Source organism: Pundamilia nyererei, unplaced genomic scaffold, assembly GCF_000239375.1.
Source record: "Pundamilia nyererei isolate P.nyererei 1_Seehausen unplaced genomic scaffold, PunNye1.0 scaffold00005, whole genome shotgun sequence".
Lineage (NCBI taxonomy): Eukaryota > Metazoa > Chordata > Actinopteri > Cichliformes > Cichlidae > Pundamilia > Pundamilia nyererei.
Genome location: NW_005187406.1, coordinates 6168935 through 6196505, shown reverse-complemented (window position 1 = coordinate 6196505; position 27571 = coordinate 6168935). Strand labels below are relative to the sequence as shown.

General features: G+C 40.5%; 2 protein-coding genes across 2 annotated transcripts; one reads left to right on the top strand and one right to left on the bottom strand.

Moving 5' to 3' along the window:
- Window positions 1–45: 45 nt before the first annotated feature.
- On the top strand, window positions 46–9210 carry unk (unk zinc finger). The gene is made up of 15 exons (XM_005721884.2): window positions 46–331; window positions 844–1053; window positions 2517–2693; window positions 2789–2919; window positions 4147–4282; window positions 4395–4512; window positions 4607–4691; window positions 4784–5079; window positions 5218–5283; window positions 5395–5578; window positions 5665–5766; window positions 5877–6062; window positions 6142–6323; window positions 6459–6719; window positions 9036–9210. Exons 1-15 carry the CDS (start codon window positions 183–185, stop codon window positions 9189–9191), a joined length of 2439 nt encoding a protein of 812 aa, XP_005721941.1. The 5' UTR covers window positions 46–182; the 3' UTR covers window positions 9192–9210.
- A 1286-nt stretch (window positions 9211–10496) lies between these two features.
- Window positions 10497–26585, bottom strand: unc13d (unc-13 homolog D (C. elegans)). Its single transcript, XM_005721885.2, has 35 exons — window positions 26546–26585; window positions 25333–25523; window positions 24457–24483; window positions 22445–22498; window positions 22275–22331; window positions 22079–22186; window positions 21926–21985; window positions 21647–21713; window positions 20208–20388; window positions 20083–20127; window positions 19518–19589; window positions 19368–19437; window positions 19175–19279; window positions 18801–18893; window positions 17419–17519; window positions 16883–17000; window positions 16481–16602; window positions 16302–16392; window positions 16156–16212; window positions 15970–16067; window positions 15822–15873; window positions 15594–15724; window positions 15055–15172; window positions 14813–14965; window positions 14629–14724; window positions 14341–14547; window positions 14184–14258; window positions 13822–13901; window positions 13590–13704; window positions 12800–12871; window positions 12628–12711; window positions 12427–12547; window positions 12215–12338; window positions 11903–12123; window positions 10497–10638 (listed from the first exon to the last, which is right to left on the bottom strand). Exons 2-35 carry the CDS (start codon window positions 25390–25392, stop codon window positions 10526–10528), a joined length of 3348 nt encoding a protein of 1115 aa, XP_005721942.1. The 5' UTR covers window positions 25393–25523; window positions 26546–26585; the 3' UTR covers window positions 10497–10525.
- Between the last annotated feature and the right edge of the window lie 986 nt (window positions 26586–27571).

The window sequence follows — 27571 nt, the reverse complement described above, 5'->3', positions numbered from 1 at the left end:
AGTCACGTTATAACTGAACTTCAAATCCCATAGTTCCGTGTTATTAGTTGTCCCATTGCTATTACTTCCTCTTGCCCTGCGCAGGCTCACATCGCCACAGAATGCGGATTTCGAAGCTAATGAGAATAGCTAGCCAGTAAGCTAAAAACAAGCTTCTTGTTGTTAGGGTTTAGAAGGGTACAATGTCTAAAACGTATCCACAGCCCCCGTCATCTTCGGTAGCGACGAGTGCCGGAGGACACTCTTCGTCCTCTTCGTCTTCGCCTGCAGGGGGGTCAACATCTCCTGCAACCGTGTTGAACGTGCAGCCCGAGAAACCTCAACATTACACGTACGTAGCTAGTTAGCGGGATTAGCTTGTGTACACAAGTGTACACAACCTCACGTGCACTTAAACACAGAAAACAACTGTTAAAATGTATTTAAGGAAACTCCATGAATAGTAAACCTGCGTAAAATGGACAAAGCAAATAATGTGCTTATTTAGCGCTGTAGGTCTCCATAAAGAGGCCTAACGTTGGACATTAACAGTAGCCATTTCTTACAGGCTGTGCGGTGGAGCATCGTTTAAGTGCTTTGTTGTGTGTGTGTCACGGCAGCATTCATTAAGTCTTTGTGTAGTGAAAGTGTATATATATATATATATATATAAATCTCTGTGAGGAATTTTGCTCACTGCTGCCGAGACTGTGTTGCGCTAAAACAGTAATTCTTTTTATGAGATTATCTTCGTGAAAAACTCAATGATATCAATATATTCCTATTTGTGTAGGCCACTTCAAAATATGGTGACACCGTACAACAACATATTTCAGTCTCTTTGGCTGCTCACCTCTTTCCCAGATATCTGAAGGAGTTTAGAACGGAGCAGTGTCCCCTGTTCGTGCAACATAAATGTACACAGCACCGTCCTTTTTCCTGTTTCCACTGGCACTTCCTGAACCAGCGACGCCGCAGGCCAATACGCAGACGGGACGGAACCTTCAACTACAGCCCAGATGTTTACTGTACCAAATATGATGAGGGAACAGGCACCTGCCCCGACGGAGATGAGTGAGTGTAACAAAGGCTTCAGTTTAGCACAAGATACTTGCCTTGATTATACTTACAACAGAAACAAAAATAGGGATTTGTGTAAGGGGGAAGTTTTGTTTTTGAATGGCATAACTGGCCACACCATGTCTGGGAAGGTCTATATTAGTGGTATGTATAGTCTCTGTAAGGTTAATTTAAACAGAAAGACATAGTATTTAACTAAATGTCCACATTTTCAGGTTTGTTGTTGTTTTAGCAGCCCTTTCAAGTTTAATCTGGCAGGAGAATGTCAAATTCAAGTTCTTTATGAAGCGTATTGTGCAATTGTGTAGGTCTCTGAATGTCAATAGACCTTTATTATCTCCATTAAAAGCATCAAAGTGGTAATTCGGAACACAAATGGGCCAAAACTGTATGGATGGAGGTCTAGTAGATGCTTTAGCACCTGTACTCTCACTCTGAGGGTCTCCCTCCAGTGAAATGTGCTGTACAATCCTCACAATGACCCATTTTAATATTAACAAAGAAAATGGAGATCTAAAGGATGCAACATGATTCCTGTTCTGTGACATTTTTGGTTCAGGCAGCCCACCATATAATGGCATCTTAGTTGTGGTTAGTTATGGTCAAAGTAGCCCATTTATTTAATTAATTATGTCCCTCCATCTATTTTCCTACCACGGACCCCTTCTTCTGTCTCTTCATAAGTCTCTTTTTGGGATTGATGTCCCTCCTCTTGCACTTCTCCAAAGCTTGCAGCAGCAACTGTTTGTGACTGCGACTTCTTACTAGTTTTTGCTGGTACTACTGACGGTGCAGCTGCTAACATATTGCTTACTTTGGCACATTTTGTTGCATTTATTTCTTGTTTCTCTTTCTTTTTCTCTCTCAGCTTTTCAGTTCCGTGCTTTACCTTTTGTTTAGCCATCTTTATCAACCACTTCTTCCACACTAAACTCTGTTCTACAAGGTGCATGAGTGCACAGGGAAGGTAGGGGAGAGCCAGTGATGGGGCAATCCAAATTCTAATAAAAATGAACCAATGGGCTGCTGTCAGTGCTTGTAGGGTAGTGTTAGAGTGCACAGTGGCCCATCAAGCCGACCTGTATGCTGTGTGCATATGGACACAAAAAACATAAAAAATTGTATTTACATGTCATGCCTGATTACCAGTACAGTCCTGGTTGGCACCTATGGATAAAGGTGCAAAGGGTATATATTTTGTGATTTGAGCTTCAAATCAGAATACAAAAGTGTCCTTTAAATGTTGTGTGCTTAAAATATACCACAGTCCTATTTACATCAGCAGTTGCCACAAACAAAGAATTATGAAGTGTGTTTTTCTTTACCTGTTTTTTTTTTTAAATATTATCCATACAAAACAGTTCATAATTTGAAAAAAACATTGAAATGTATGCATGATTTGCATGCCTTTAAATAAATAATTTAACATTTTTGAATTTTATTTTTCGACATTCCAGGTGCCCATTTCTGCATCGAACAGCAGGTGACACAGAGCGCAGGTACCATCTCCGCTACTATAAAACTGGATCGTGTATCCATGAAACTGATGCAAAAGGCCACTGCAGCAAGAACGGCTCCCACTGTGCATTTGCTCACGGATCACATGACCTACGCAGCCCCGTTTATGACATCAGGTACACCAAATAAAACATGGAAGCGATCTTTGAAGTAGTTTCTATGTGTGTGGCTGTGTGTTGACAAAGTTTTTTTCTCATTACGTGCTACACAGGGAAATGCAGGTGATGGAGTCTCAAGGAGGCTCAGGGATCACAGACGGAGGTGGAGGAGATGGGCAGTCGGGACAGGCAGCGAGTACAGCCCTCATAGAGAAGATCTTGAGTGAGGAGCCACGCTGGCAAGGTAACATCTGGAACACCACTTCAGGAGGAATTCAGGCAGAAAAACAGCTCACTGCTCAATCTTTGCTATGTACTATCGGCTTTGTGTTCCTACCTAAGTACTAAGAGAAAGATCATATGTGTGTAGTCATTAGGATATGGATTGCGTTGGTGTGTGGGGATGTAGCTAGTAGCTGTAGATCGTTTTCTTAGTAGTACACAAAAACTCTCTTAATAGAACACAAAGCAAAGATGAAAACCAGGACATTTCTTAAAGCGATCACCACAGTGATTCTAGAAACATGAAGACGTAGAAACAGAGGCTGTAGCCTGACTTCTCATCAGTTTACTTGTTGAAGCTTAGGGTCTGGCTGGTGGGCTGGGGTCAGCACTCACTCTGCTTTAACGTCACTGTGGGTTCTTAGCTAGCTTAGCGTTAGCATGCTGTCTGTGCAGATGGTTGCAAAGAGCTGAAGTTGTGTTAGCAGCATAATGCAAATATCCATGCTGTAGACTGTGCCACTATTTTCCTCCAACACATGAACTGAAATCAGCTGATTGTAGCATCAGTGCAAGTGGAACCGATAAGCAGGATTGATAAGCAGACAGACTAACAGTTACAAATAACTGGACTACTAGGAGCTGGATCTCTACATTTCTTTTCTAATAAGAACATGAAAAATTGTTAGTCTTCCTGCACTGACAAACACAGTAATGCAGGATTACCTTAGCTTGCGTACATTTATTAACATATGTTTGCTATAGCGTTTTTGCAACAATTCAACTTGGTTGGAGTTATGCATGTTTGCATGAACCTATTCTAATGTGTTAGTCTGAGTTGCAGCACAAACTGATTTCTAATCCTCTGCAGAGATTTCAGTTTCCAAAACTCTGTTGTATCCTTTTAGAAATCTGATATGATGCCGTTTGTTAAACAGTGCTTACAGGTGTGAAGTAAATTAGGTTGTGTTTTTACAAAACCTCTAAAATGTTATTTAAAAACATGTTTTTTGCTTTCATTAAATGTATATATCAGTTTTTCAAAGGTTGTGATAACGTACAAGTTTGAACAAGTCTTGAATCTTTTCAGGTCCAATCAGCATCCATATTGGGCTGTATTTTGAGATTGTCTGTTTATATAGATTTCCAGTTGCTGTAAGGTCAAATATTTTTACCTAATTTCCCTTGATCTGCCCTCACAGTCTGCCTGCCTCACTGTGTCTTTCCTCTCTCCTCTGTGTCTCCTCAGATAATGACTACGTGCTGTCCCATTACAAGACGGAGCTCTGTAAGAAACCACCTCGCCTGTGTCGTCAAGGTTATGCCTGTCCGTATTATCACAACAGCAAAGACAGGAGACGCAGCCCACACAAGCACAAATACAGGTGCTGTGTTTCATTGTGCTAAAGAAAGAAGGCATTTAAAACATGAGGCTATTGTTGTTGCTCAATTGGGGCTCAGTTGTTAAAGCAAATTGTTTGTTTCTTACCACCGCAGAGCGTTGCCATGTCCTGCGGTGAAGCAAAGTGAAGAGTGGGGAGATCCCAGTAAATGTGAGGGAGCTGAGTCATGTCAGTACTGCCACACGAGAACAGAACAACAGTTCCACCCAGAGGTTTGTCTCCTTTAGAGGAAATTTTATAGAACTTGACTGGAAATCACCCAAGATGTGAAGCAGTGTCTTTTTTTTTTTCTCTTTTTGGTTACAGATCTATAAATCCACCAAGTGCAATGACATGCAGCAGTGTGGCAGCTGTCCCAGAGGGCCCTTCTGTGCCTTTGCTCATGTTGAAAGTAAATCCCCACAAAACACCTGTGATCATGTCTCAGAAACCCAAGGCGCCTGATGAGTCAACTTGTAATTTTTGTTTTTCTTCCTCCTCCAGAGCCCTTTGTTCCAGAGGAACCATCATTCCCCAACCCCAGCTCCCCTCCACCTCCTAGGCCTCCAGACCCTATTCCTGTCCAGGAGGTTTCTGCCAGTCCCGGTTGTCACAGCATGGGGTCTTGCTCTATGTCGGATCCCTTCTCTCCTTCTGCAGGCTCATGTGTAGCAGAGCGGGGCTTTCTTGGTAGCGTTTTGTCTCTGTGTGAGGACATGAGTGGATCTGCAGAACCTCAGTCTCCGTGGGCGGGAGAGGGAGGGTACGGCAGGGCACCTGGCTTTGAGAGGGAAGATCAGGTAAGAAGGACGCGCATAAGAAAAAGGGAACGTGGTTGTATGAGTTCCTATTAAGATATACTGAAGAAATATCATCTCTAGAATGACGACATTACTGCAAAATATTTGTCCTGCTTATTTAAGGTCACTATTTTTCAGGCCAAACAAAGGGGTTTTGCTCTAGAGCAGCGGCACAGAGAACTAGCATCAACTCAGAACAAACAGGTTTTCTTGTTTTCTAATACGATCAAACATTTTGAAATGTATTTCTTGCTTATTTATTTGTTAAAGTAACAAAACCTTTTTTTTTTTTTTTTTTTACTTTTTCTTCATAAGGACCTTCAGGTGTTTTTGCCAGTTGGCAGCCCTTTGAGTCTGTCCTCCAGTATCCCCTCTAGTCTGGCAGCCACACCACCTAGCCCTGCTCCGCTTGGACCCCCAGGATCCAGCATATCCTCTGGAATGAATGCTAATGCCTTGCCCTTTTACCCGACTAGTGAAACGGTGGAATCAGTTGTTGGTAAGTAAAAGTGAAAAAAAAGAAAATCCACATATCTCGCAGTTGTGACAGTAGATATGTAAGTTGTGGTGTTTTATGTGTTACAGAATCAGCCCTGGATGATCTCGACCTGAATGACTTTGGTGTGTCGGCGTTGGAGAGAAGCTTGGAGAGCAGCTCTGCTCTGCCCAGTGTGGGAGTCATGCTCGGTATTTGAAAGCATGAACACACACAGAATTATCGACATGCGAATATCTGTCTGACATCAAACATTATGTACATGTATGTAAAAATCATTTCTTTTTCTCTTGGCCTACAGGAGGTAGCCAGCTTCAGAGTTCTGCCCCAGTGAACATCCCAGGCTCTTTTAGCAGCTCCGCTGCTTTTAGCTCACCTTCACCATCTCCCCCAGTCAGGCCGCATGCTTCACCATTCTTCTCTACTCATCTGTCCCAACCTGGCCAATCAGAGAGCAGCTTCCTGGGACCATCTCATAGCTCTTTAGGTCTGTAGATTTTTGTTTAAATGATCAAATAGTCTCATACAGAACATGATTTTGCTTATATTTAATTGTTTCTTTGTAGGTCTGAATGGTATGAGTACTAATATCTGGGAGCACTTCCCATCAGGCCAGGGGTCTCCTGGTACACCTCCTACCCTACTGCCCTCTGCTCCTTGTGCAGAGACCTCCAGGCTCAAACAGGAGCTGGAGGAAGCTCACAGGACACTGAAGCAGTGGGGTCACAGCTGGAGACACACAGCTCAGGTAGGTAGGTAGTGGGGCATGTAAATGCGAGCGTGTCCCTGAAGCAGCAGTTTGTGTGCCGTGACCTGCAGAAATAGAAGAAACAAATCCCAATTTGGACTGCACGTCATTTGTTCCGCCTGCTTTCTCTCGCAGTCGTTTGCAGCACTGAAAGCGGATGCAGAGGAGTCACGTGCCCATGCAACGCGGTTAGCCATGGAAGCAGAAAGAGCCAGGCAGGCTGAGGAGGAGGCGCAGAGACAAGCTACTCTCCTGCAGGAGGCGCTGGAGAGCTTAAGGAGCGGAGATAATCCTCATCTGTCACTGCACCAACTCCAGCTACTACACCGGCTGCCGTTGGAGTCGGTCCTCAGTTTACAGGCTCAGCTTTGTACCTGCTTACATGCTGTGGAACAGGTAATACCCACAACCTCCACGACCTGTTAGCCTCACACTGCTTGTTTCGAAGTCGAATAGCATCCACTCTAGTGTTCTAGCAAACCAACACTTTGTGGCCACATAGAACATTAAGGAGTTTAGATGTTTAGTTAATTAAGTAAGTAGGCAGTAGCTTACTCAGAAATCCTCAGAAATTATCTTACCAGTCAAAAAAAGTAGTATCAATGTTTTGATACTGATACTGGCTTAAAAGAAAAAAATAAAATGTCCCAGTTATGTGATATTTCATATCTGATAGCACATGTAAGAAGGCTAACACACAAAGCTGGCCAGCCTATCTCAAAGATGGTAGATGAAGGGTCATTGTTTAGTATCTGAAATGGTACGAAGCACAGTGAGGGTTACCGTCACACCACATTCCTCCGGTTTGTCTTCTTAGCAACAGAAGTGCAGTAGTTTAATTAGTGATCTCATGTTTTTTATTAACCTAATTTTCTATCAAAACTTCCATCACACACTTAGACTTTAATTAGAAATCTTGGCTACACGAGGAAAGCAGCGTTAATATAATTCTGAAATTGTGTTGAAATTGTTTTTTAGCATGAAACATGAAAACGGGACAGTGCCACCCACAACCAGAAAACGAGCAACCGGGTTTTAGAAAAAAAAGTCACACAAACAAGAGGGAAATGTTCATTTTTTTGAAGGTAGCATCAAAACTGAAAACGTTCTGGAACTCAAACATTCTTCACCATATGTTATATTGTCCCACTCTTTGCTATAACAGCTCCAGTCTCCAGTATAATTAATCCCAAAGGTCAAAGGTTGAGGTCAGGACTAGTCTAGTTCTTCCACACCAAACTCTCTCATCCATGTCTTTGGGGGCTTTGTTTTATGAACTGGAGCAGTCATGTTGGAACAGGAAGGGGCCATCCCCAAACTGTTCCCACAAAGTTAGGACCATGAAAGTGTTGGTATACTAAGCTTTAAGAGTTCCTTTCACTGGCTGAGTCCAACTCCTGAAACATTACCCATAATCCCCCCTCCACCAAACTTTACACTTGGCACAGTGCAGTCAGACAAGTACTGTTCTCCTTGGATACTCACCCATTAGATTACCAGATGGAGAAGCACGGTTAATCACTCCAGAGAGCACGCCCTCACTGCTCTAGAGTCCAGTGGTGGATGCTGATGTGCTTTACACCAATGTGCACTATGCACCTCAGCTGACCCCGCTCTGTGATTTTATGTGGACTGCTACTTTGTGGCTGAGCCGCTTCTGAATTGATTCATTCACAAATGTTTATAGAAGCCGTCTGCATGCCCAGGTGCTTTATTTTATACACCTGTGGCCATGAAAGGGATTTTAACACCTGAATTCAGTTATTTGAATGAGTGAGTGAATACTTTCAGCAATAGGGTGTGCCTGTGGTGACGTAAATAACCTAAGATCTGAATTGACTCATTCCTAGTTATGGCCAATTCAATAAGTTGAGACAGATTCTTCAAGATTAGGCAGCCCATCAAAGTAATTATGTTGATCTCACTTGTAAGGGGGGGAGAAATAAAGCCCTCTGGAAAGTCAGAGCTCTCTAAAACAGATTGGAGCATGCCCTGATGTTCCCGTCACAGGCCGGTGTCCTGTATGGCAACGGAGAAACCAAATCCCACAACTTCAAAATTAGACAAGAAAAATGTTTTTGGTCTATTATACTAACTTTCAGCTCTGTGTTTTTAGGCTCTGTGAGAGTAAACTGTATGATCATAGTTGAAAGTAAGGCTCAACCTCGATTTACTTCCCTTTAAGCCCACTTTTTTCTGATTGGCTGCTCCTCAGAAACAATTCTGGACATGACCATATTAGAGCGATCTTGTCTCTGTGTGACATCCTACAGAGCCAAGAGCAAAAAATAAGTGTCTGATACAGAGATGTAGGTTTTAAACATGAGCTTTTGTTTATAGAACTTGTTTTATATGTGCTGGCTTCATTATTTGAACCTTTACCTGTATTTAACCTGAGTTTCCACTATTGTAACCATCCATATATGGCAGAAAATAAAGGAAAGAACGATAGATTGTCTTTAACTTTATTCATACTGATACAAATTACTATAGATAAAAGGCATTTTACTACAACAAGACTTGTAAAACGACATATCTGTAAGGTACTGCAGTGGCTGACACGTGTGACAGTAACTTACATGTATGTATGACTAATACTGACAAACACCCAGTAACCTGATGATTCACTAACACTGTATATGAACATAACCATGTATTAATGTGTTGGTCCAGTTTAAGAGGTGTTAACATGTCCCTCTTGTGTTTATTAAGGTGGTGTACAGGAAACAGAGACAGTGCTGCGTGACGTGTGGAGAGCAGGGCTCGGTGTCGCTGCCCTGTGGCCATGGACTACAGTGTGAGGGCTGCTCCACCTCTACAGATTGCCCACTGTGCCCTGAACAGAGCCTGGAACAGCAGCTCTCTTGACCTCACAATTCAGTGGGACCACCACAGATTCCAGACCAGTCAGTCCTGATTCCACAGACACCAGCCTCGAATTGTGTCAACAGTTCAGAATTACCCACAGGTCATTTTGTTATTTGGTAACAAATCAAGCACTGACCTAGTTGTGTACTTCTAAGATGAGATTTACTCACAAATTGCCAGCTTGGTGAGCTGTAGTCACTAAGTAAAAGCTCTTAATGTGGAACTTTGAATGATGTTTCCAGTGTTACCAGTGGAACAATTTCTTTTCTTTCCTTTTTTTTTAAACTAGATGATGCTTTTGACCAGCAACACTGTTCTTTCCACCTGCCCCTGAGTTGTGAAAATCACTTTAAGACCTGCTGTCATTTCTTGTGTAACCCTAGCTATGAAACATTTACACAAATAGTTCTCAATTATGTTTTTTTTTACTCTAAACAGAGTGTTTTCCATCCATGTGCAACAGGTCAGCAGTTTATTTGACTTTATTTTTTTATTTATTGTTTAATATTTTTGAGCCATCCTAACAAAAATCAGGAGGTCTGAATGAAAACACTTAAAGGGCATGGTTAGTTTCATCTAGCAATGAGTCTATATTGTTACAGTCAAAAAGAGGATATCCCAGTCTACTGATATCACATTTATAGATTTTACTGCATTTTTTTTCTCCCAGTCTTTAGCTAAAATTATTTGCTGGTCATTGTTAACAGAAATATAAAAACAATAGTAGGAATATTTGTTTGAATTTACAACAGATGGCCTCTGTTTAAAGCACTCAGGTCTAATATTCTTCTACATAAACTGGAAGAATAAGCATGTTAACACAATCGAGGCAAACATAGTCAACTTGTGTACTCTTTGAAAAGACATATTTTTAATTTTTACTTTTTCATGTTAACTCAGACATAAGTATTTTTATTAAAACCGGCCCCATTGCTGTGTTTAAATCAACGCGCAACAGGTTTATCTGCCAATATTTTAGCATTTGTAGTAATCTTTGACATTTCAGCGTCAAATGTAGTCTTATATAATATAATATATATACACACACATGCATACACACACACACACACACATAGTTAAGTGATGTCATACTTATCTCTTGCACTGATTAGACAAAGCATCAGGAAGCATACAGGTATGTAAAGCTGTGTGAGGCTCAAAGTGTTCATGATCACTGTGATGGTCTTCAGTAAACTCATGCTCAGCATAAGGTCCACACACAACTCATGCAACACCAGTGTTTCCTTCTGAGTGGATTTTTTTCATTGTTTTTGGTACAGATCATTAAAACAAATTGTATATTTTTGGAGGAACAGCTTGTTTCTGTGTGTTCATTATGACTGAATGGCCTCCTGTGACTGTTTCTCTCTCTGTCTTCGCTTCTTTGCAAAAGCCTGCGCCTCCCGGTCTCCTTTCCTTGACTCCAGTAACCGCAGGATGTTGTTGTCTACAGAAATGCACACAAACATGGGTTAGGCTTGAGTGCCACTGATGATTTACAATTTAAGGAACACTTTAAAAACACATCAGATCTCAATGGAAAAAAAGTGATGGTGATGTCTATAGTGATATGGTTTAGGGAGGAAAGGGATGCCACATTGTGAGATTGAAATGAAACTTATAAACCTAGAGAGGGCTGATTTCAAAGTGAAACAGTGATATAGCAGGCTAGTATAAATTTCATTGCAGCAAGTTAAAATGATACTCGGAAGTTAGGGCATGCTCCTAATGAGCTGACAGATGGTGTCCTGAGGTATCTCCTCCCAGATCTGGACCAGAGCATCAATGAGCTCCTCGACAGTTTGAGGCGCAACCTGGCGGCATAACGTCCCAGGGGTGCTGTGTTGGACTTAGATCAGGCAAGTGTGCGGGCCAATCAGTGCAATTAATTTCATCATCCTTGAGGAACTGCCTGCATGCTCTTATCTTGTGAAGCCGTGCACAAAGAGGAACGTAGGACCTACTGCACCAGCGTAGGGTCAACAATGGAGCCAAGGATTTCATCCTGATACCTAATGGCAGGCGGGTTGCTGTTGCTTTGTCTATGTATCTACCCACGGGTATGCCTTCCCAAACCATCACTGACTCACCACCAAACTGGTCACCTTTAACAATGTTAGACATTCTCCACGACATCTCCGGACGTCACATGTGCTCAGGGTCAACCTGCTCTCATCTATGAAAAGCCAGTGGTGACTTCATGCCAACCTCAATAAGTCTGTTTGTCATCAACATTCACACCAGTGGCCTGCTGGAGATCATTTTGTAGCTCTGGCAGTGCTCATCCTGTTCCTCCTTCCATGAAGGAGCAGATACTGTCCCTGCTGATAGGTTAAAGACCTTCTATGGCAGCGGTGCCCAGGTCCGTGAGTTGTTTGGTACCGAGTGTCAAATTTACGGTTTTCAGGGTTTTTAATCGGTTTTTAGCGTTATTTTTAAATCGTTTTTATTGTTAGGTTTCCCTTGGTCTTTTCTCATGTGTTAGGAAACAAATCTTTTTTTGGTACCAGTACTGGTTTTATTTTGTTGTATTTATCTGCAACACCTTAAAGGTCGGTCTGTGGTGCAAAAAAGGCTGGGACGGCTGTTCTACGGCATGTTCATGCTTTTGAGACTGCCTATGCCAAACCTTCTGGCATAGGCAAGTGCTTACAATATGAAGCGCCTTGAGGCATCTGTTGTTGTGATGTAAGTTTAACATACTGACGTACTGTTAGGCTTAGGATGCATCAGAGGCAGGGGGATTTGAGCAGGAACGTTATTTGGCTGTAAGCTGAGTTCATCTCCTTTGGATTCTTCAGCGACTCCCGGTATTGATCTGAGGGACAGAAAGGCCTCGCCTTCAAAGTCGTCTGACCTCAAGGTGTCGTGGTCCAGGACTGTGATCACCAGGCAAGCGCTGTGGGCCTGACACTGTTCCAGTGAAACCAGACTACGACAGAGGAGGGGAGGCAGATACATGAGATGAAACACGTAGAAAGAAGACAGCCGCACAGGCTCACGTATGAGAGTGAACTACTTACAATTCAAATGCCTCGTCAAAAAGGGGATTGAGATCGCAGTTTTTGATCTGAGTGCAGCGAGGTTCTACCTCGGGAAAGATGTGGTAAGGCTCCAGACACAGATGCACGAATGGATCACTGAGACCTGCCATCAATGCACAGGTCACTGTATACTTATCATGGATCTAGAGCGCCTGTTTGTATCAACAGGATGTGTTTGTAACTGTTCTCACCATTAGAATCCATTGGTAGGAGGTTGACTGCATTCAGCACTTCAATTCTGAGTCTTTGGTCTGATGTTCTGTAGGATGCTAGGAGGGTGACAGCGCCGTATTTCTCCCCACTGTATGCTTTCTGTAAATCAGCAGAGACAGTGACAGTCTAAAAGAGCTGCAAAAGAAATTTGTGTGATAAGTGTTTATTGCAAAACTCACCTGCTCAAACACTTTCCCTTCAAGGTACTTTTCCACAAGCTGCTGGCTATTCAGGGAGTGGTGAGTGAGGTGGCTTTTGAGGGCCTCGACAGACACAAGAGTGAAATAATAAAGTCAAATCGTTTTACACTCTTCGGTGAAATGAATAGTTTCTTCTTCTGCAGAGACTCACCTTGTACTCATCAGAGTGAAGTTTATTCAGAGGAAGTCCGTTTCCCTCCGCGTGGAAGCACTGCTCAAGGCACTGACATTTTCAAGAAATGCAAAAATAAATTATTACGCTTTTTACGTTTTTTTTTTATTTTGATGACGTCCGCTCAAAATGGTCGTTCTAATGACCAGCAGTCACAGCTCGTCTGCTTCATTGATCTGTAACCTGGGTACACTGCAGTAACCTTACTGATGAGTTTCAATTACTAATTTAAAGTCTAACTGAAACAACATGATGTTCATTTGGTAAATAGTGGTCCCCATTTAAGTCAAAAAGGATGATAAAGAATAGCAGATGAACAGTACTCAAAGCCACGTCCTTAAGAAAGAGGACAAAATCGGGCAAAGATCTTACAGGAGCTGAGAGATCATTTTAGAAGGCCTTGGTTAATATACACGTCACCAAAACCTCATGAGAAATGTTCTTAGTGGAAGGGTAGCTGTTAAGATGCCATATTCAAGGTAGGAAAAAATGCTAAGGTATGCCAAACTACATAAGAACCTTCCTGAAAATCAGTGACAACAGGCCTTATTGAGTGATGGATCGATATTCGATATTTTTGGTATAAATTCTCATCAGTATATACAGAGGAGGTCATGAGAGATATAACAGTCTCAACATCACAGAAGAACGGAGCCAACATTCACAGAGGAGCTTGGAATGTCCTTTAAGAAGATTGGAGAACTTTTCCTGAAGATTGCTTAAAGAAATAACAAGACAGCCAGACAGTTTTCTGTGGCTGTGGACCAACCTGCAGTGTATATAGCAACCTCTGGGAGAACACCATTAGCCCCTCTTGCAGTTGATGCTGATTAGCCACCTGGTGGATGATTTTCACTGAGTTATTCCACAGAGGAGTCAGGAGACTGGATATAGAAGATAAAATAAGTTGACACTCTTTAGAAAACTTTCTTGAGACACTGAAAACAAACTACTGGAAATTACACAACACAAGCAGAGCTATCAGACGTTAGGCTCAGTACCTGTTGAAGTTCTCTTGAACTAAGTTTTCATTCATGTACTGCAGCTCCTGCTCTATGTAGCGCATAAGAGGGGCTGCAGCCTAAGAACAGAAAAGAGGCTAAATGTTAGGCAAACACAGAAATTCAGTTCACATAGACTTGATTCAATTCAGTCCCCTCAAGGTGATTTATGTTGTTAGTTAAAGAGAAAAGCCAAACAATCAGACCCACTATCAGCAAGCACTTGGTGACTGTGGGAAGGAAAAACTCCCTTTTAACAGGAAGAAACCTTAGGCAGAGGAGGAGCAGCTGTCTGCTGTGACCAACTGGGGATGAGGTGAGAAAACTGGACAAAAGACTGGAAGAGAGCAGGCATGACTCACATCCTCTGTGGATTTGGAAGGAATCCTCCGTCTGGTCGACATGTTTCTGACGTGTGTTTCAATGTCTGTGTTTAACTGAAGAGATATTTCATTTTAAATGTGTGAAATATAGCGTTTTTTAAAAAACTGTCCAGTTTTCCATTCTAGTCTTCGATACCTTCTTCCCAAGAGTGTCTAAAGCTGATCGGATCTCTCGGCCCAAGATGCTCTGGGCCTGCTGGAGCTGTGAGGGCAGCGTGTTTTTGAACTGGCTTTCTCCTATCACATCGTGAGTCCTGTCTCGAAGCCCTGCCCAGTTCAGCTGCGTGGGAAGTCGGGTCAACACAGTCCGCAAGTGCTCCAGGTCATTCACAACCACGCACAACTGCACAGAGAGGAGGAGGACAATCTGGTTGTAGCATTAATTTGTTCCTATAGATTATTTTTGTTGTTTTCTTCTTCTTACCATGTTAATAGCAGAGCCGTGGTCAGAGTTCTTAGACAGCACCCTGACTCTCTCCTTTAGGATTTTACAATAGTTCACCACAATCTTACAAACATCCTGAAAACACACAGAAAGCCGGGGTATACAACCAACAATCTTTCCAACAATCACGTAATGTAACCAGTTTATAATCTGATATATGCACCTCGGTGATTTTGACCATGAGCATGAAAGCCTCCTCGGGGTCAGGCCAGGACAGCTGTTCCCACAGCTGGCAGATGGGCTGGATGCACGCCACCAGGTCCACTGCTGAGGAGCTGTGTTTTATTGGTACAACACCAGTTTGCAGTGGTTGGAGCTGAGAAGAAGAAAGGGTTTAAAAATATATATTGACATTTTTCTTTGTGGAAGAAATTTACATTACAATAAGAGTCTTCTGTCATTTACCTGGTCCACCTGGACAGCCCTCTCCACCCTGTCCTGAGTGGTGCTGAATGCCTGGTTCAGCCAGTAAGGCAGAGCCTCTCGGAAACCCTCATGAAAGTTTGACAGCTCTAGCACTCCCCTGAAAAGGCAAACAAGCTCTTGAGCTCCTATTACATTACTTGCATTAAACTCCAAAGTACTGACAGTAGGAATTTAAACTTCAGCTGAACAAACAAAAAATAAATAGATAAAAAAATGGATCGAACGCTTAACTGAAGTGTCAGCACCACTTTAAAAAACATGAATACAACCCGGTTTCTGTGCAAATTTGGGCCCACATGTGTAATGTTAATGCAATTAAAAGGCAGTGATTGGAATAATTTGTATCCAACACAATGTAATTGACAAAATCTTTATGGTTTTTGATAAGGAAACAGTTTATATGACTAATTGTGAGGTTTTCCAGCAGCTGTTTTAGAAACATGGTGGTACATTTGGAGCGATGGGACAAGTGAAGGGCTGCCATATAAGATAGATCACTGAGTGTGATGATTTCTGACCTTTTCTGTAAGAAAGCTTTGTCTTTGTAGATGGCCTGCAAGCTCAGATAAACTGGGAACAGGCTGTTGGCTAGTTTCTGCTCCATCTGATCCTCCATTAACGACAAGGTTTCCCTCATTTCTTTTGCAATCTGTGGAGGAAAGGAGAGAACAATGTGGTGAGAAATGACCAGATTCATTAAGAAGAAGGTTGACGGGGCTTGAAGGGACTGTTCCATTTCTACTTACCAGGGAGTCAAACCTCTTATAGGTGACAGTGAACACATCAACTTGCACAGCACTGTTGTGATAAAAACATCATGAGAACAGGGAAGGTTTTCATTCATTTCAAGCTACTGTAAGCCAAGTAAAAAATAACATTTAATTGCCTTCTTACCTCACAAATACTCTGTTCCAAACGTCTTTGTTGTGTTTTATGTCTTCCTGCACCTCCCCAATCAACCTAGAGAGGGCGCTCCCAATCTCTGAGAGGTCCTGTGTGACAGCATAGTGCAAAAATAGTAAGTGTAGTGCAATAAAATGGAGATGCCAGGTAAGATTTTCATGATGTGCTTGACTTTACCTTAGTCATCGGCTGATGCAAACCCTTTTTGATCACGAACCAGTCCTCTGTACCTTTCTGATATAAAAGTAATGTGATGAGTACTTACAGTTATATGATGTACTAAACATTAAGATGGCAATAATCTCCCAAGTATGATGACTGACCTGCATAGCATCGGTGACCTCATCATGCAGGTCAAACTGAGCTGGATTTAATTTCTGAAAAGCCTGTGTCTTACAGATCTGGACTAATATCCTAAAAAAAGCACAAGTACTTCATAATCAAAGTCCTCAGCTACAACAGCTCTGCCGCCGAGTCTGTAAACACTTATAACCACGTGTACCTGAGCAGTCTGTGTAGTTTCGGAGTAGCGCTGGGTGTTGGAGGGAAGATGTCTCTGTATTTGGCCACCAGACACAGGCCGTACTGTAGGAAGCCGTGAAGAGAGTCCCCAAGTTCCTGTTTCTGATAACAGAGTGCAACACCTTCCTCAACACTTCTGGCATTGAAAGTCAGCTCCTGGCTTCTTTTAACTTTTTTATTAATGACTATCACAGGACAGAAAAATCATCATTAAAGAAAGATGACGAGTAAAAGTAGGTGACATAGTTAGGTTGCATTAGCAGTGAAAGTATGCAGGTCCCTGTGCTGTTAAAGCTCTTCACCTCTTTTCAGAAATTCTCACAGTAAAGCACATTTGCTTCTGAATTATGCAGCTGTGTGACAGTGAGTTGAGCACTTATACCTGTTGGTAGGGCAGCTCCTGCTGGTGCCAGTGGTATTCTATACTCGTGAGCTGCTGTAACAGCACAGACGAGTCCACTTCTAAGCTCTGGTACAACTTACTGTACGCCACCCATTTCCTGTCAGGGGCACACACATCCACATTTATTCAGAAGCACAACTGAAAGCTGGCACAGCAGTAACAGTAACTAAGGTTAACAGCCGCACTAATGTATTCGAAAGACCATTTTTAAAGTGAATGTGTTTTTGACACACAGTCTTCTAATTTTGTCTTTAACTGATGTGTGTTGGTAAAATCCCAAAATGACGAATGTAATTAGGTTTCTGTTACATTTTGTGGGGATTCTTTGACTTGGATCACACTGACTTACAATATGTTCATCATACCTCTGATGCAATATCACTGGAAGCTGATAAATGATAAAAATATAGCAATAGATCGATAGATCTAGAGTTTATGATTCCTTTCAGCTAACGCAGGGCTTGTTTTATCTTCTTCTCATATGAAATTTACAACATGTTAAATATGGTGCTTACGCCAGGTCCTGAAGAAAAGGTGAGAGGTCGTTCTGCGTAGCGTACAGTTCGAGCAGAGTCTGGGCCTCGCCGCACAACTCCCCTTTCCACGGGGCAGAACTCTGAGAGACACAAAACAAGATCAGAAGGTTAAAGGGAGAGTTCACCCTAAAATCAAATCCAGACATTTTTTAGTACTACTACAGGCCTGTGCTGCAGTATTGTTTCACTTGTCCATGCAATTGTTTAAATATAAAGATGAATGTCATGATTCTTTTATAAGGTGTTGCAGGTGCATAAGGGCTAAAAAGGTGGTTGTAAAGGCAATGTGATGGCATCCTGACATATTCTGCATAATTCAACTTTTGTAGATATAAATGAGATCCTGTCAAATTAAAATAATATGACACTTTTATTAAGGCGTGATAGGTGCATAAATACTCAAAACAGGTCATTTTAGCCTGCTGATAAGTGGTTTCCGAGTAATGGGATAGCATCATGATATGACGTGTGTAATTCAGCTTTTTTCAGATGTAAATCAGACGTTTTTGTCATGTTCTTAAAATGATAAAACGCTTTTATAAGGTGTTGCTGGTGGATAAAGGCTCATTGACATCATCAGAAAGGATAATAACATCATGATGGCATCAACATATCTGATATCTCTAAGTGGACTTAGATGAAGGGTGCCAAGTTTGGTTGAGCAACTCTTGAATGTGTAGTTTGCAGACAGACAGACAGACATTTCCGGTACTACAGTAAGCTTTATTCCTCTAAATATTCTTTGTTGTGAGTTGCCGACTTTTGGAGATCCCAGCTGTAAAATTAGTTGTCTTCTTCTGAACAGAATGGCTAAATCCAATCCAATAAAACAAAATAAATAAAAAGGTCACCATCACTGTTTTTCCAGAAATCCAGAAACAAATAGTGAGAAGTTTCATGCAAGCACTATTTTCTTCCCAACAACCACCAACCGTAATACTTTACAAAAGAATTTGAGGCTTGCTCTTGTGACAAGATGCGAGCACTGATGGTGCCCCCCTTGGCTGATGGGTAATGTTAGCTAGCTCCACACTCGATGCAGTTGGGTGTAAAGGAAAAAGTTCCTACATGAAACGGTCATAAGAAGGTTTGTGAACTTTTCGAGTGAACTTTGTTTCTATTATCTATTATGCTTCATGGACAGAAAAAGACACTTATTGAGTTTTTCAAATTAACTTTTCGTGCTTTGAGCATTAGAGGGGAAGTGGTTAGGGTTAACTACGTAATTAAGCAAAAGTACACATCTTTACGTTTATTTTCTGGTGAACTGTCCCTTTAAAGAAGAAAAAGACAGCACGAAGAGAGAGAAATGAGAGACTGATGAAGGATTTTGAGAAGAGCTGAGAGGATGTTTGCCTAACCTGTTGCTTTGAGATGTAAGCCTGGACAAACTGCTGCAGAATGCCACAGTAGTTGACGTAAGCGCTTCGGCCGGCGCTCAGGGTCCCATCTCTCTGTCAGTCACACAACACATAGAAAGTATTTTCTGTTAGACATATAAATGCTATGTTCTCTGTTGTGCAAGAAGCGCAAGTCTCTCCTATTAGAGTATTGTGTCATTAACTTCACTGTTATTGAGTCCACTTCCTCTTTCTTGAGTAAGTTTAGACATCAAAGAGGTTTCATGAGTGCACATTTCTTCATTTATTCTAACAGAGACGCTCTGTAAAACTACGCTCTGTAAAACTACGCTCTGTAAAACTACACGGACACTGCAAAGAGGGCATCTTTTTACCCCTTTGTGGATGAACTTGAGGTTAAGGTGGCACTGGCCACGATTAGGGTAAGTCTCTGTTCTGGGCTCCAGAGTGTACCAGTTGTCTTCAGTACAGTGGAGCTCCTGTAGTGTGAGGATAGAAAATGGTTACTAGACTGGAAAGAGAGCGCTGGGCAAAAACAGACGATACAAAAATAAGATCATTTAATACCTTCAGTTTTATAACGACTTTTCCCAAAAAGTCGTCTGTTCCTTTTTCTTTTTTGGCCTCCTTGATCATCCTAAACAGGTACGATTAGAAACACTTAGCTGTTTTGCATAATCAACTTTTTATGTGTGAGTCACAGAGAAAGTAGAATACCTTCTTAAATTATTTAGGTTGGTTGTGAACTCCTCTAGTTTCTGTGTGAGTGACACCTCTTCATCTTTGTCCCTGTAGCAGAAAAGGCACAGCACAAAGGAATGCAGTGAAAAGACCATTTTATAGGGAATCTAATATGCTCATCTCAAATGCCATATTATTGTTTTTGCACCCTACTAGAGCAGCTTTGCATGATGAGCAGTTCAAGCTAATCCTTATTAATCCTTTCAGCTAGCCGTCTTTGTGAAATAAACTGTTTTAGCTCATTCTTGCCCCCTTCAAGCACACTTTGTTCTGATTGGCTGCCTCTCACAAACAAATGTTAGGAACAGCAGGTGGGTGGGGCATCTGTTCTCACAGCTAGAGCTCTGTATGCATAAGAGGACAGTAGTCTCAAGCCCGAGCTTTGGGCTCACTTGTAGCACAATCTCTTGTTCACCCATCATTTGAGACTTTGACCACATTTAATTTAATTATTGTAACTCCATATATTTGACAGAAGATAAGGAAAAGCATAATTAATTAACTTTAAAACAAACAACGTGAAGGTTTCTGTTTTTCTCACCACATCTCAAGGTGGAAGCTGGCACCAGCAAAATGTCCAAATTCTCTGAAAGGAAGAGAAACAGTAGAAGGTAATGTGGGCGTTTCAATCTACTTCAGCAGAAATGATCAAGAATTGTGACTCACAGTATGAACGTTTGGTTCCAGATGGGGTTAAGAGTTTGCTTTTTAATGTCTGTTTGGTAGATTTTATCATGTGATACTGCATCCTTTACGACAGATTTAAGGGGTTTGGCTCTGGACTGGCGAGTCCGACTCTCCTCCTCATCCTCCATTATAGTGAGCAAACAGTATGGATCACTGAAACCTGTTCAAAACAAACAGTTTTTGATTAACTCAAGTCACCTCCAAAAAGAGATTAACCAATCATAAAAATGTAAACTCAGTAAATGCAAATATGAATCACGTTTGGTAGAGGAGAATGACTAAAGATTCTTAGAAGGAAGGCACAAGATCTTCACTTCTTTTTTTCTGAGGATAATCGTTTTGAGAAAATATGCACATTATAAACTATAGACTATTAACCTATTCAGGATTTGCAAACAGAGGAACACTAACCATACGACATTAACTAGTCTGGCATTTTGGATATGTGACAATCATGGCGACAATGAATCAGACCCCAGTCACACAGGGCTGGAGACTGCTGCATAACCATCTGGCAGTTTAGGGTTGTCTACAAAATAGATCAAATCAAATTGATCCCTGATTCTTCCAGTCCACATCCCAAAGTTTTCCTTGGGTAAGATGCAGAACTCCATTGGATGAGACTTAACTGAGGAAAAAGATACTATATAAATAGCAGTCTATTTATGAAATTAACCAGAATTCTCCAGGAACTACCGCTAACCAATCAGGTCATACACATTTTTCTCTAGCATGGTTGTATCAAGAACATGGCACACAACAATCCCCCCCACCATCATGTAAGAAACTTCAATTGTAGCTTACAAGCTAAATGCTAATTTAACATGCTAAAAAGGTAACAATGACAATGGAAACACGACAATTCTTCAGCATTAAGTTGCTAGTATTTAATCACATTTTTAGACATCAATCATCATTTTATATCATGAGTTTTGGGGCTTTTAGTTATAATCCACAGTACTGGAAAGATGGCAGCAAAGAGGCACAATGTTTAGCTTTTCTAAAAAATTCCAGCTCAAAAGGGAAAATCTGAAATACCCAAAGTTGCACTTTTTAATGTCAATCCATCCATTACCATTTGGAAGCTATGTCTGCTTTTGCATTAAATGTATATGATCGTGTTTTTTAGGCACTTTCTGTGTTTGATTTTTTAGGTGATCACACACAGTAAATTTGATTGATTAATAACTTTCATAGTATATTTTCTATTTCTTTGTTTAAAAAAAAGAAAGAAAGAAAAGAAAGAAAGAAAAACCCCAAACAAAAAATAGTAAGATGATGTGCAGTCTGGTCAAGTCTAGCCTAGCTGAAATCAACATCGATATAGAATCTCTGGCTAAAAAAGAAACACATTAAAAGGAGTCTCAATCACTGAAAAGTGATAACCCCCTCTCTGTACGGGAAAGGCAAGAACTCACCACTGATGTCTTTTCCCAGAATTCCCTTGGCTTCCTTGACAGTGGCCATCAGACAATATACTGGGGGCTGGATGGGTAAGAGGGTTAGATAATAAAACAACATTAAACAGCATTAACTGTTTAATGTAATATTGTTTGCAGCATTAAACATACTGATGACATCATTTCTGCCACAGTAAAGACAGTGGAAAATAGAATTCTTATGACTACTATTAATAGATGTTGGTGGTCTTCAGCATCGCATTTATTGGAACAAGTATGCAGACTTCCTTTTCTCACCTCTGTGCTCTGTACTTTCTCCAGCAGACTGTCGTGCTCTGATTCTGTCATAGTGAAAGCCTGGTAGATAGGATGGATTGAACAATCATCTAGTTGCACACCAACGCAGTTGGAAAGTTATGAGTGCCGTTATACACGCGTGTACGTTTTTACCTCTCGGATGTACCGTCGAAGCTGGTCATCTGTGAAAATCTCATTTGAAGAAGGTTTCCCCATTTTGTGTGCGATGGTGTACAGTAGCTCCTTATACAGAGGCTTGAGCTTTTAACAGACATAATCACATTGAGAACGTTGTTTGAAAATGCCATTTTATGTGCTGAACATAGTCATACACTGGAAGTGATTATACCTCCATCTCCTTGTGTCTCCTTGCTTTCTCTTCTGGATTTTCATCTTCTTTAAAATCCTAAAGGAGACACGGGAAAACTATGTTTCCATGATTCTGTTTGATAAATATGGAAATCATGCATAATTTTAACCTGAAATTTAAGCATTTAAAACACATGCAGGGTGACTTACCCTCCCTCTCAGTTTCCTTGTCAACCCCAGTTTACGTGTATGCACGGGTGAAAACTGGAAAGGGAAACACAGAAAACGTCAAAAAGCAGACATGAAAGGAACATTTTAAAACTATATCAGTGATATGTGACTACAATGGATCACAGTGAGTTTCAAATTTGTGAAGGTATCATATCTACGTTCTAAAATGTCATCATTTCTGTACAGTGAAAAATATAGATTCAACTTGAAGGTCTTGACATGAAATTATGCACACATATAAAATCCATTCATTATCCTCATATGATGCAACTTACTCTATATTACTTTAGAATCAACATATCAGAGCTTCCAAATTTTTATTTTTTAGCCTCATGTAGATAGATACCTTAGTTCTTAGTATCCTATATAGATACATTTGTATCTACATAACTAATTACCACAAAGATTCTGCATATTTTGACATTCACTTTTCTTATAGGACGTGTTCTGGTTTGTCTGAAACTTGATTTTTTCTTTAGCAATACCTCCAGGTTGAATTCTGAAACACAGTTCTCGACAACTGTTGGAAATATTTAGATTAAATTTTATACAGACATTCCTTGTGTGCAATGTCAAAGCATTAACCTATTTAGTAAAATAATCCAACATCTATTCACAGACTTATACAAGATTGTCCATGTTGTGACATTCATTGTTCGAAGAGGATATGTCCTAGTAACTGTTCCCCTGTTCATGAGGGGACTTTCCTGTACCAAAGCCAGTACAATGACTATGGGAAGGATTGTCCACATATTCAAAGTCTTCTAATAACGAGACCTCCTGGCTTTAACATATTCAGTAAAATAGTCCAATATCTACTTGTCACATTGGCAGGTCTTTGAGCAAATTCCCTATAAAAATTCCTGAGATATTGTACATTTTGACATTGTCCACAGAAGACATTTGCTAATGACTTTGAGGACTTTTGAAGGTGCTGTCCTGACAAAGACTGGAAGGATTGAAATTAAATTGTGCACAGATGTTCATGGTCCTCAAAAGATGAATTTTACAGATTTATTCTCTAGTATCACCATAACGTAATTTAGCAATTTCTCCCAATATCTACGGGACAGACTTGCACAAGGTCTGCAGATGTTAAGTGAAAAGTGCATATTCTTCACGTTGCCTCTACTCGAGCTTCCTCCACCAGTCCAGACATATGTGGGTTAATTTCTCTTTGGCAATTCTGGTTTGTAAGTTTGCAATAAACTGGCAACCTGTCCCATGTGTTCCTTGACTTTTCCTTCTTGGATTTGGGATATGCTCCAACCCTTCCCGCATTGGATAAGCAGAACGAAATGGCTGGATGGCTATTCTTAAAGGATTTATCGTAATGATTCTGGGGGGGATATCTGACTTTTTCTCAGCCAGTGCAACCAAGCTGATCTGCAATAAAATTTCTTGACCGCTATCGGAGGGATTAACTTAAAATTTAGTACAACAGTTTTTGTCACAAGAGGATGAAATCTCCACTAGTAAAATAATGACTATATATAAAGTAGCATAATGACTTGCGATGGGATTATTTTTCCTCTTGGAACAAAAGCAGCAGCTAAGCTTCGAGAAAGCGAGAGAGACATCTCAATAGTAACTCAACAAGTTATTGTTCTTTTTACTGATCAATAGATCTTGCATCACATGACTTCTAAAAATGGTGATCATGTATAACAGAAAGGTAAATTGTGTAGTTGCAGTGTATACTTAATGTAGTCTAAGCACTTTCAGTGGTCAGACTAGAAAGGAACTATATAAATCCATTCCATTGTTTAGCCTTGAGTGGTAATTAGCAATGAACCTGCTAACCATTACACATCTAACTATCTATAAATATGACAGTGTCAACATGCTGAGAACAGTGATACAGAGTCTTTAGGCTCTGGTCTTTCAGTTTGGCTAGTTTGGTTTAGTTAAATTTACCCCCCCCCGAACACACACAAAAACACACACTGGTTTAGTTCATCACAGCCAAGCCAATTGTTTGTGTTTTTTACCTGTTTGAGTCTTGGTAAGCCATGCTCCTGGAAAAAACAAGGGAAAGGTGCTTATGTTGCACATTTAAATGGATGGGAAAAAAAAAAGCAACTACTTCAGTTGAATCAAACTGAAACTAACAGGAATTTAAATGTGATCTCAAGTCACTACAGCCTTCGCTACAAGTTCTTCCTGTGCAAAAAGTACATCAATGCTGGTCTGAAGAAATGCGAGTGCTACTTTAAAGTTTCTGATAAGGCCTGCCTATGCAAGAGACTTCCTCTGTCACTGATAATGAAACTGACTTGGAAGCAAAAGCAAACCAACAATCCAGGAAATTCACTTGAAAGGGAATCGTTATAAACATAGTCTGAAAATAGTTATGCAGATACACACGTACCCAACCTCAACAAACGCACATGCACACGAGTACAGCATTTTCATTATGTACCAATGTAGCAAACCTTTCAAAAGTAAATGATTGCAAAACACTTTTGTGAAAAATATGTTTAATTCTTCATGATCTGATGTTTTCCCCCCCTAAAATAATAATGAATCATAGTCACAGCATCTCAAAATAGCCATTTGGAGACAGTGACTCAACTTCGGATGCAACAACACTGTTGTAGCTGCCATTTTATGTTTTTTTTTCCTTTTAATTTTTATAGAATTACCCTAAAATGCAAAAAAGCTTTGCTAGTATAACAAGCCACTGAAAACCAAACCAGGAAAATCTTTCAAACCCAGAGCAGAAATATTTGAAGGGATCATCAGTTTGCTTGTTGCCCGATCACCGTGTAACATAAGTGCTTAATAACTTAAGGAGAATCAAATTTAAATAAATATTGTGTAGCCTACAATCATGCCAACATATTGAAATGCACTGTAGTCCTTACCTGTTCAGGTGTTTGCAGTAGATTGTCTCCTTTGTTCGTGGGCTCACTTTGACTTGACATATTGATGCGAATCTAAGATCATCAGACTCCTGCCTCGTGAGCTGCTGAGTCTAGTGTGCGCGATATAGGGAAGCTGGGTGCTTTGGTGTGTTTCGATGAACTGTCACACAGCAGCCGGAAGTCATCACTTCCTGTAGAAGGTGGTAACGTCAATGACTGTGACTTATGACTTTTTCTTCATCTAGTGCCCTACATTTTGTTTGAATACAAAATACTGGTCTGGCTCCCTGTTACCTTTGCATATACAAACATCAACACACACACAGTGTTTTACATCTCAGGACATGAGATTTGTTGTAAATCAAGCTTTAAAGCTTGATTTACAGCTATTCACTGTTTGCGTTATGAAATAAAATTTATGTCCTGGGAGCAAATTTTCCATAACTTGACAGATGATGAATTAAATAATGAAACTGTGTGTAACATGAGACAGTGCAGCCTGTCTGTGGAGTGTGGTTAGTTTTACCTGTGTTTATTTAGAATGTTGACTTACTCCATTATACTACTCCACTATGAGTTCATATACGCTGCTCCAAAAAACGGTACAGCCGACTAAACCTGTGATATTATTCTCTTGTTTTGCTTCTTGCTAGTGTTCTTGTCACTACTTGTAGCATAAGACCGTATTTGCAGGCTATTTTGGTTGCACAGGTAATCTAGTTTCTCCAGGAGGGCACATTTAATGCAATCTGAAGAATGTTGAGGATGTACCAGAAAATTAAATAGCGAGAGCTGGACACTGTCTGGTCTACATATTTCTGATCAGACTCATTGAGTATGGGGCAAGGTCCTGAGATCATTTAGTGGGATCTGTGTTCACAGACTAGCATTTACAGCTCAAATGGCATTTGCCTAAGAAATACAGAGTGGTGCCTGTCCAGACGCGTCTATATAGCACGCAATGCTAGACTGGCTAATGAGTTGGTGTTTTTTTTTTTAATTGAGAGAAGTTCAGGAGACACTATTTGCAGTATTTTATTATCAGGCAGTTAAAGATTTGGCTTGCATAGCTGTGGACCTCTATTCGGGCAGTCTGCACACGGAGAAGTGAAGCACAATTCCTAATTCAAAGTATATACTTAGACACATGGAAACAAGAAATATTTGTGATTAGCTATTGATGGAGAGATGCCACGGTTTAGACTCAACATACCCTGATTTGTTCTTCTCGAAGTCCTTCTGGATGGCAGCGGTCATTGTCCTCCACTCAGGGATCTTGTCCTGTCACAATAAAGTCTCCATGTCTTGTCCACTAGAACCACCTGTTGTCAGACACCCAAAGCCAAGCAGCCTGTCCTATCTGAAACTGTGTTGTGTAAAGGTGAAGCAATTTACTTTCAACACTCAACTCCTTCCATGCCTCTTTGTTAACCCTTCACAGCTTGAGATTAGTAAAGCTTGTATAATTCTAATGAAGAGTGTATCAACTCTATTATGAGCGTACAATTGCAACTAATGTTAAAAAGAAACCTTATTTCTAACACTATCAATCACAAAGACATCACATTCTATACAAAACCATATCTCAGTCTTTACTTTAAGGTACCCTTTCTTAAACTGTTTCAGTAATTGCTTTCACTATATTATATATTCTCTATTTTCAACTGGCTACATCGTTTTTAAATTAGCTAGATTAAAAAAGCAAGTTTAGCTTATAGCTAACTAGCTAAATTTTGCATTCTACACACCGGTTAAGGTGACAGTATATCAAGTTTTACAGTGCATCTGATGACTTTTTTCAATGAAATCTCAAAATCTTTGGTTTATAAAATGTTCAATCAAATAAAATTCTTAAGGACTTTTGATTTTATTAGACTAATAATATAGAAGCAATATACAAATCTATTAGCATGTGTGCAGCATATTAAAAAACACAGCTAATGAATATTTGGGAATTTTAGTTGAAAATTATTTGAATTAAAAAATTATTTATGTTGATGTTGAGGTGATGGAGTTCTTATAATTATTCAGAATTCTTATACAAACATTTTAGAGTAAATTTCAATCATCAGCCAGGTGTTTCCACACAGCTGCTTGTGTAGGCATTGAGAGTTTACCTCTATGGTAGCACTGAAGTGATATGAGCTGCAATCCAGGTATGACATGTTCCATGATGGCATCCTAGAGCTTCATGTGATAGCAGTAAACTTTGACAGTAAGGGTAGTTACATCACCTCCC

Excerpts from the sequence above, each read along its gene's own strand:
- unk (XM_005721884.2), top strand. The coding sequence starts at position 183 with ATGTCTAAAACGTATCCACAGCCCCCGTCATCTTCGGTAGCGACGAGT. Across the intron at positions 2,920-4,146 it reads TGAGGAGCCACGCTGGCAAG|ATAATGACTACGTGCTGTCC; the intron begins GTAACATCTGGA and ends GTGTCTCCTCAG. Across the intron at positions 5,284-5,394 it reads CATCAACTCAGAACAAACAG|GACCTTCAGGTGTTTTTGCC; the intron begins GTTTTCTTGTTT and ends TTTCTTCATAAG.
- unc13d (XM_005721885.2), bottom strand. The coding sequence starts at position 25,392 with ATGTCAAGTCAAAGTGAGCCCACGAACAAAGGAGACAATCTACTGCAA. Across the intron at positions 16,603-16,882 it reads AGGAGCTGCCCTACCAACAG|AAACAGGAACTTGGGGACTC; the intron begins GTATAAGTGCTC and ends CTCTGTTATCAG. Across the intron at positions 14,259-14,340 it reads TAGACACTCTTGGGAAGAAG|TTAAACACAGACATTGAAAC; the intron begins GTATCGAAGACT and ends ATATCTCTTCAG.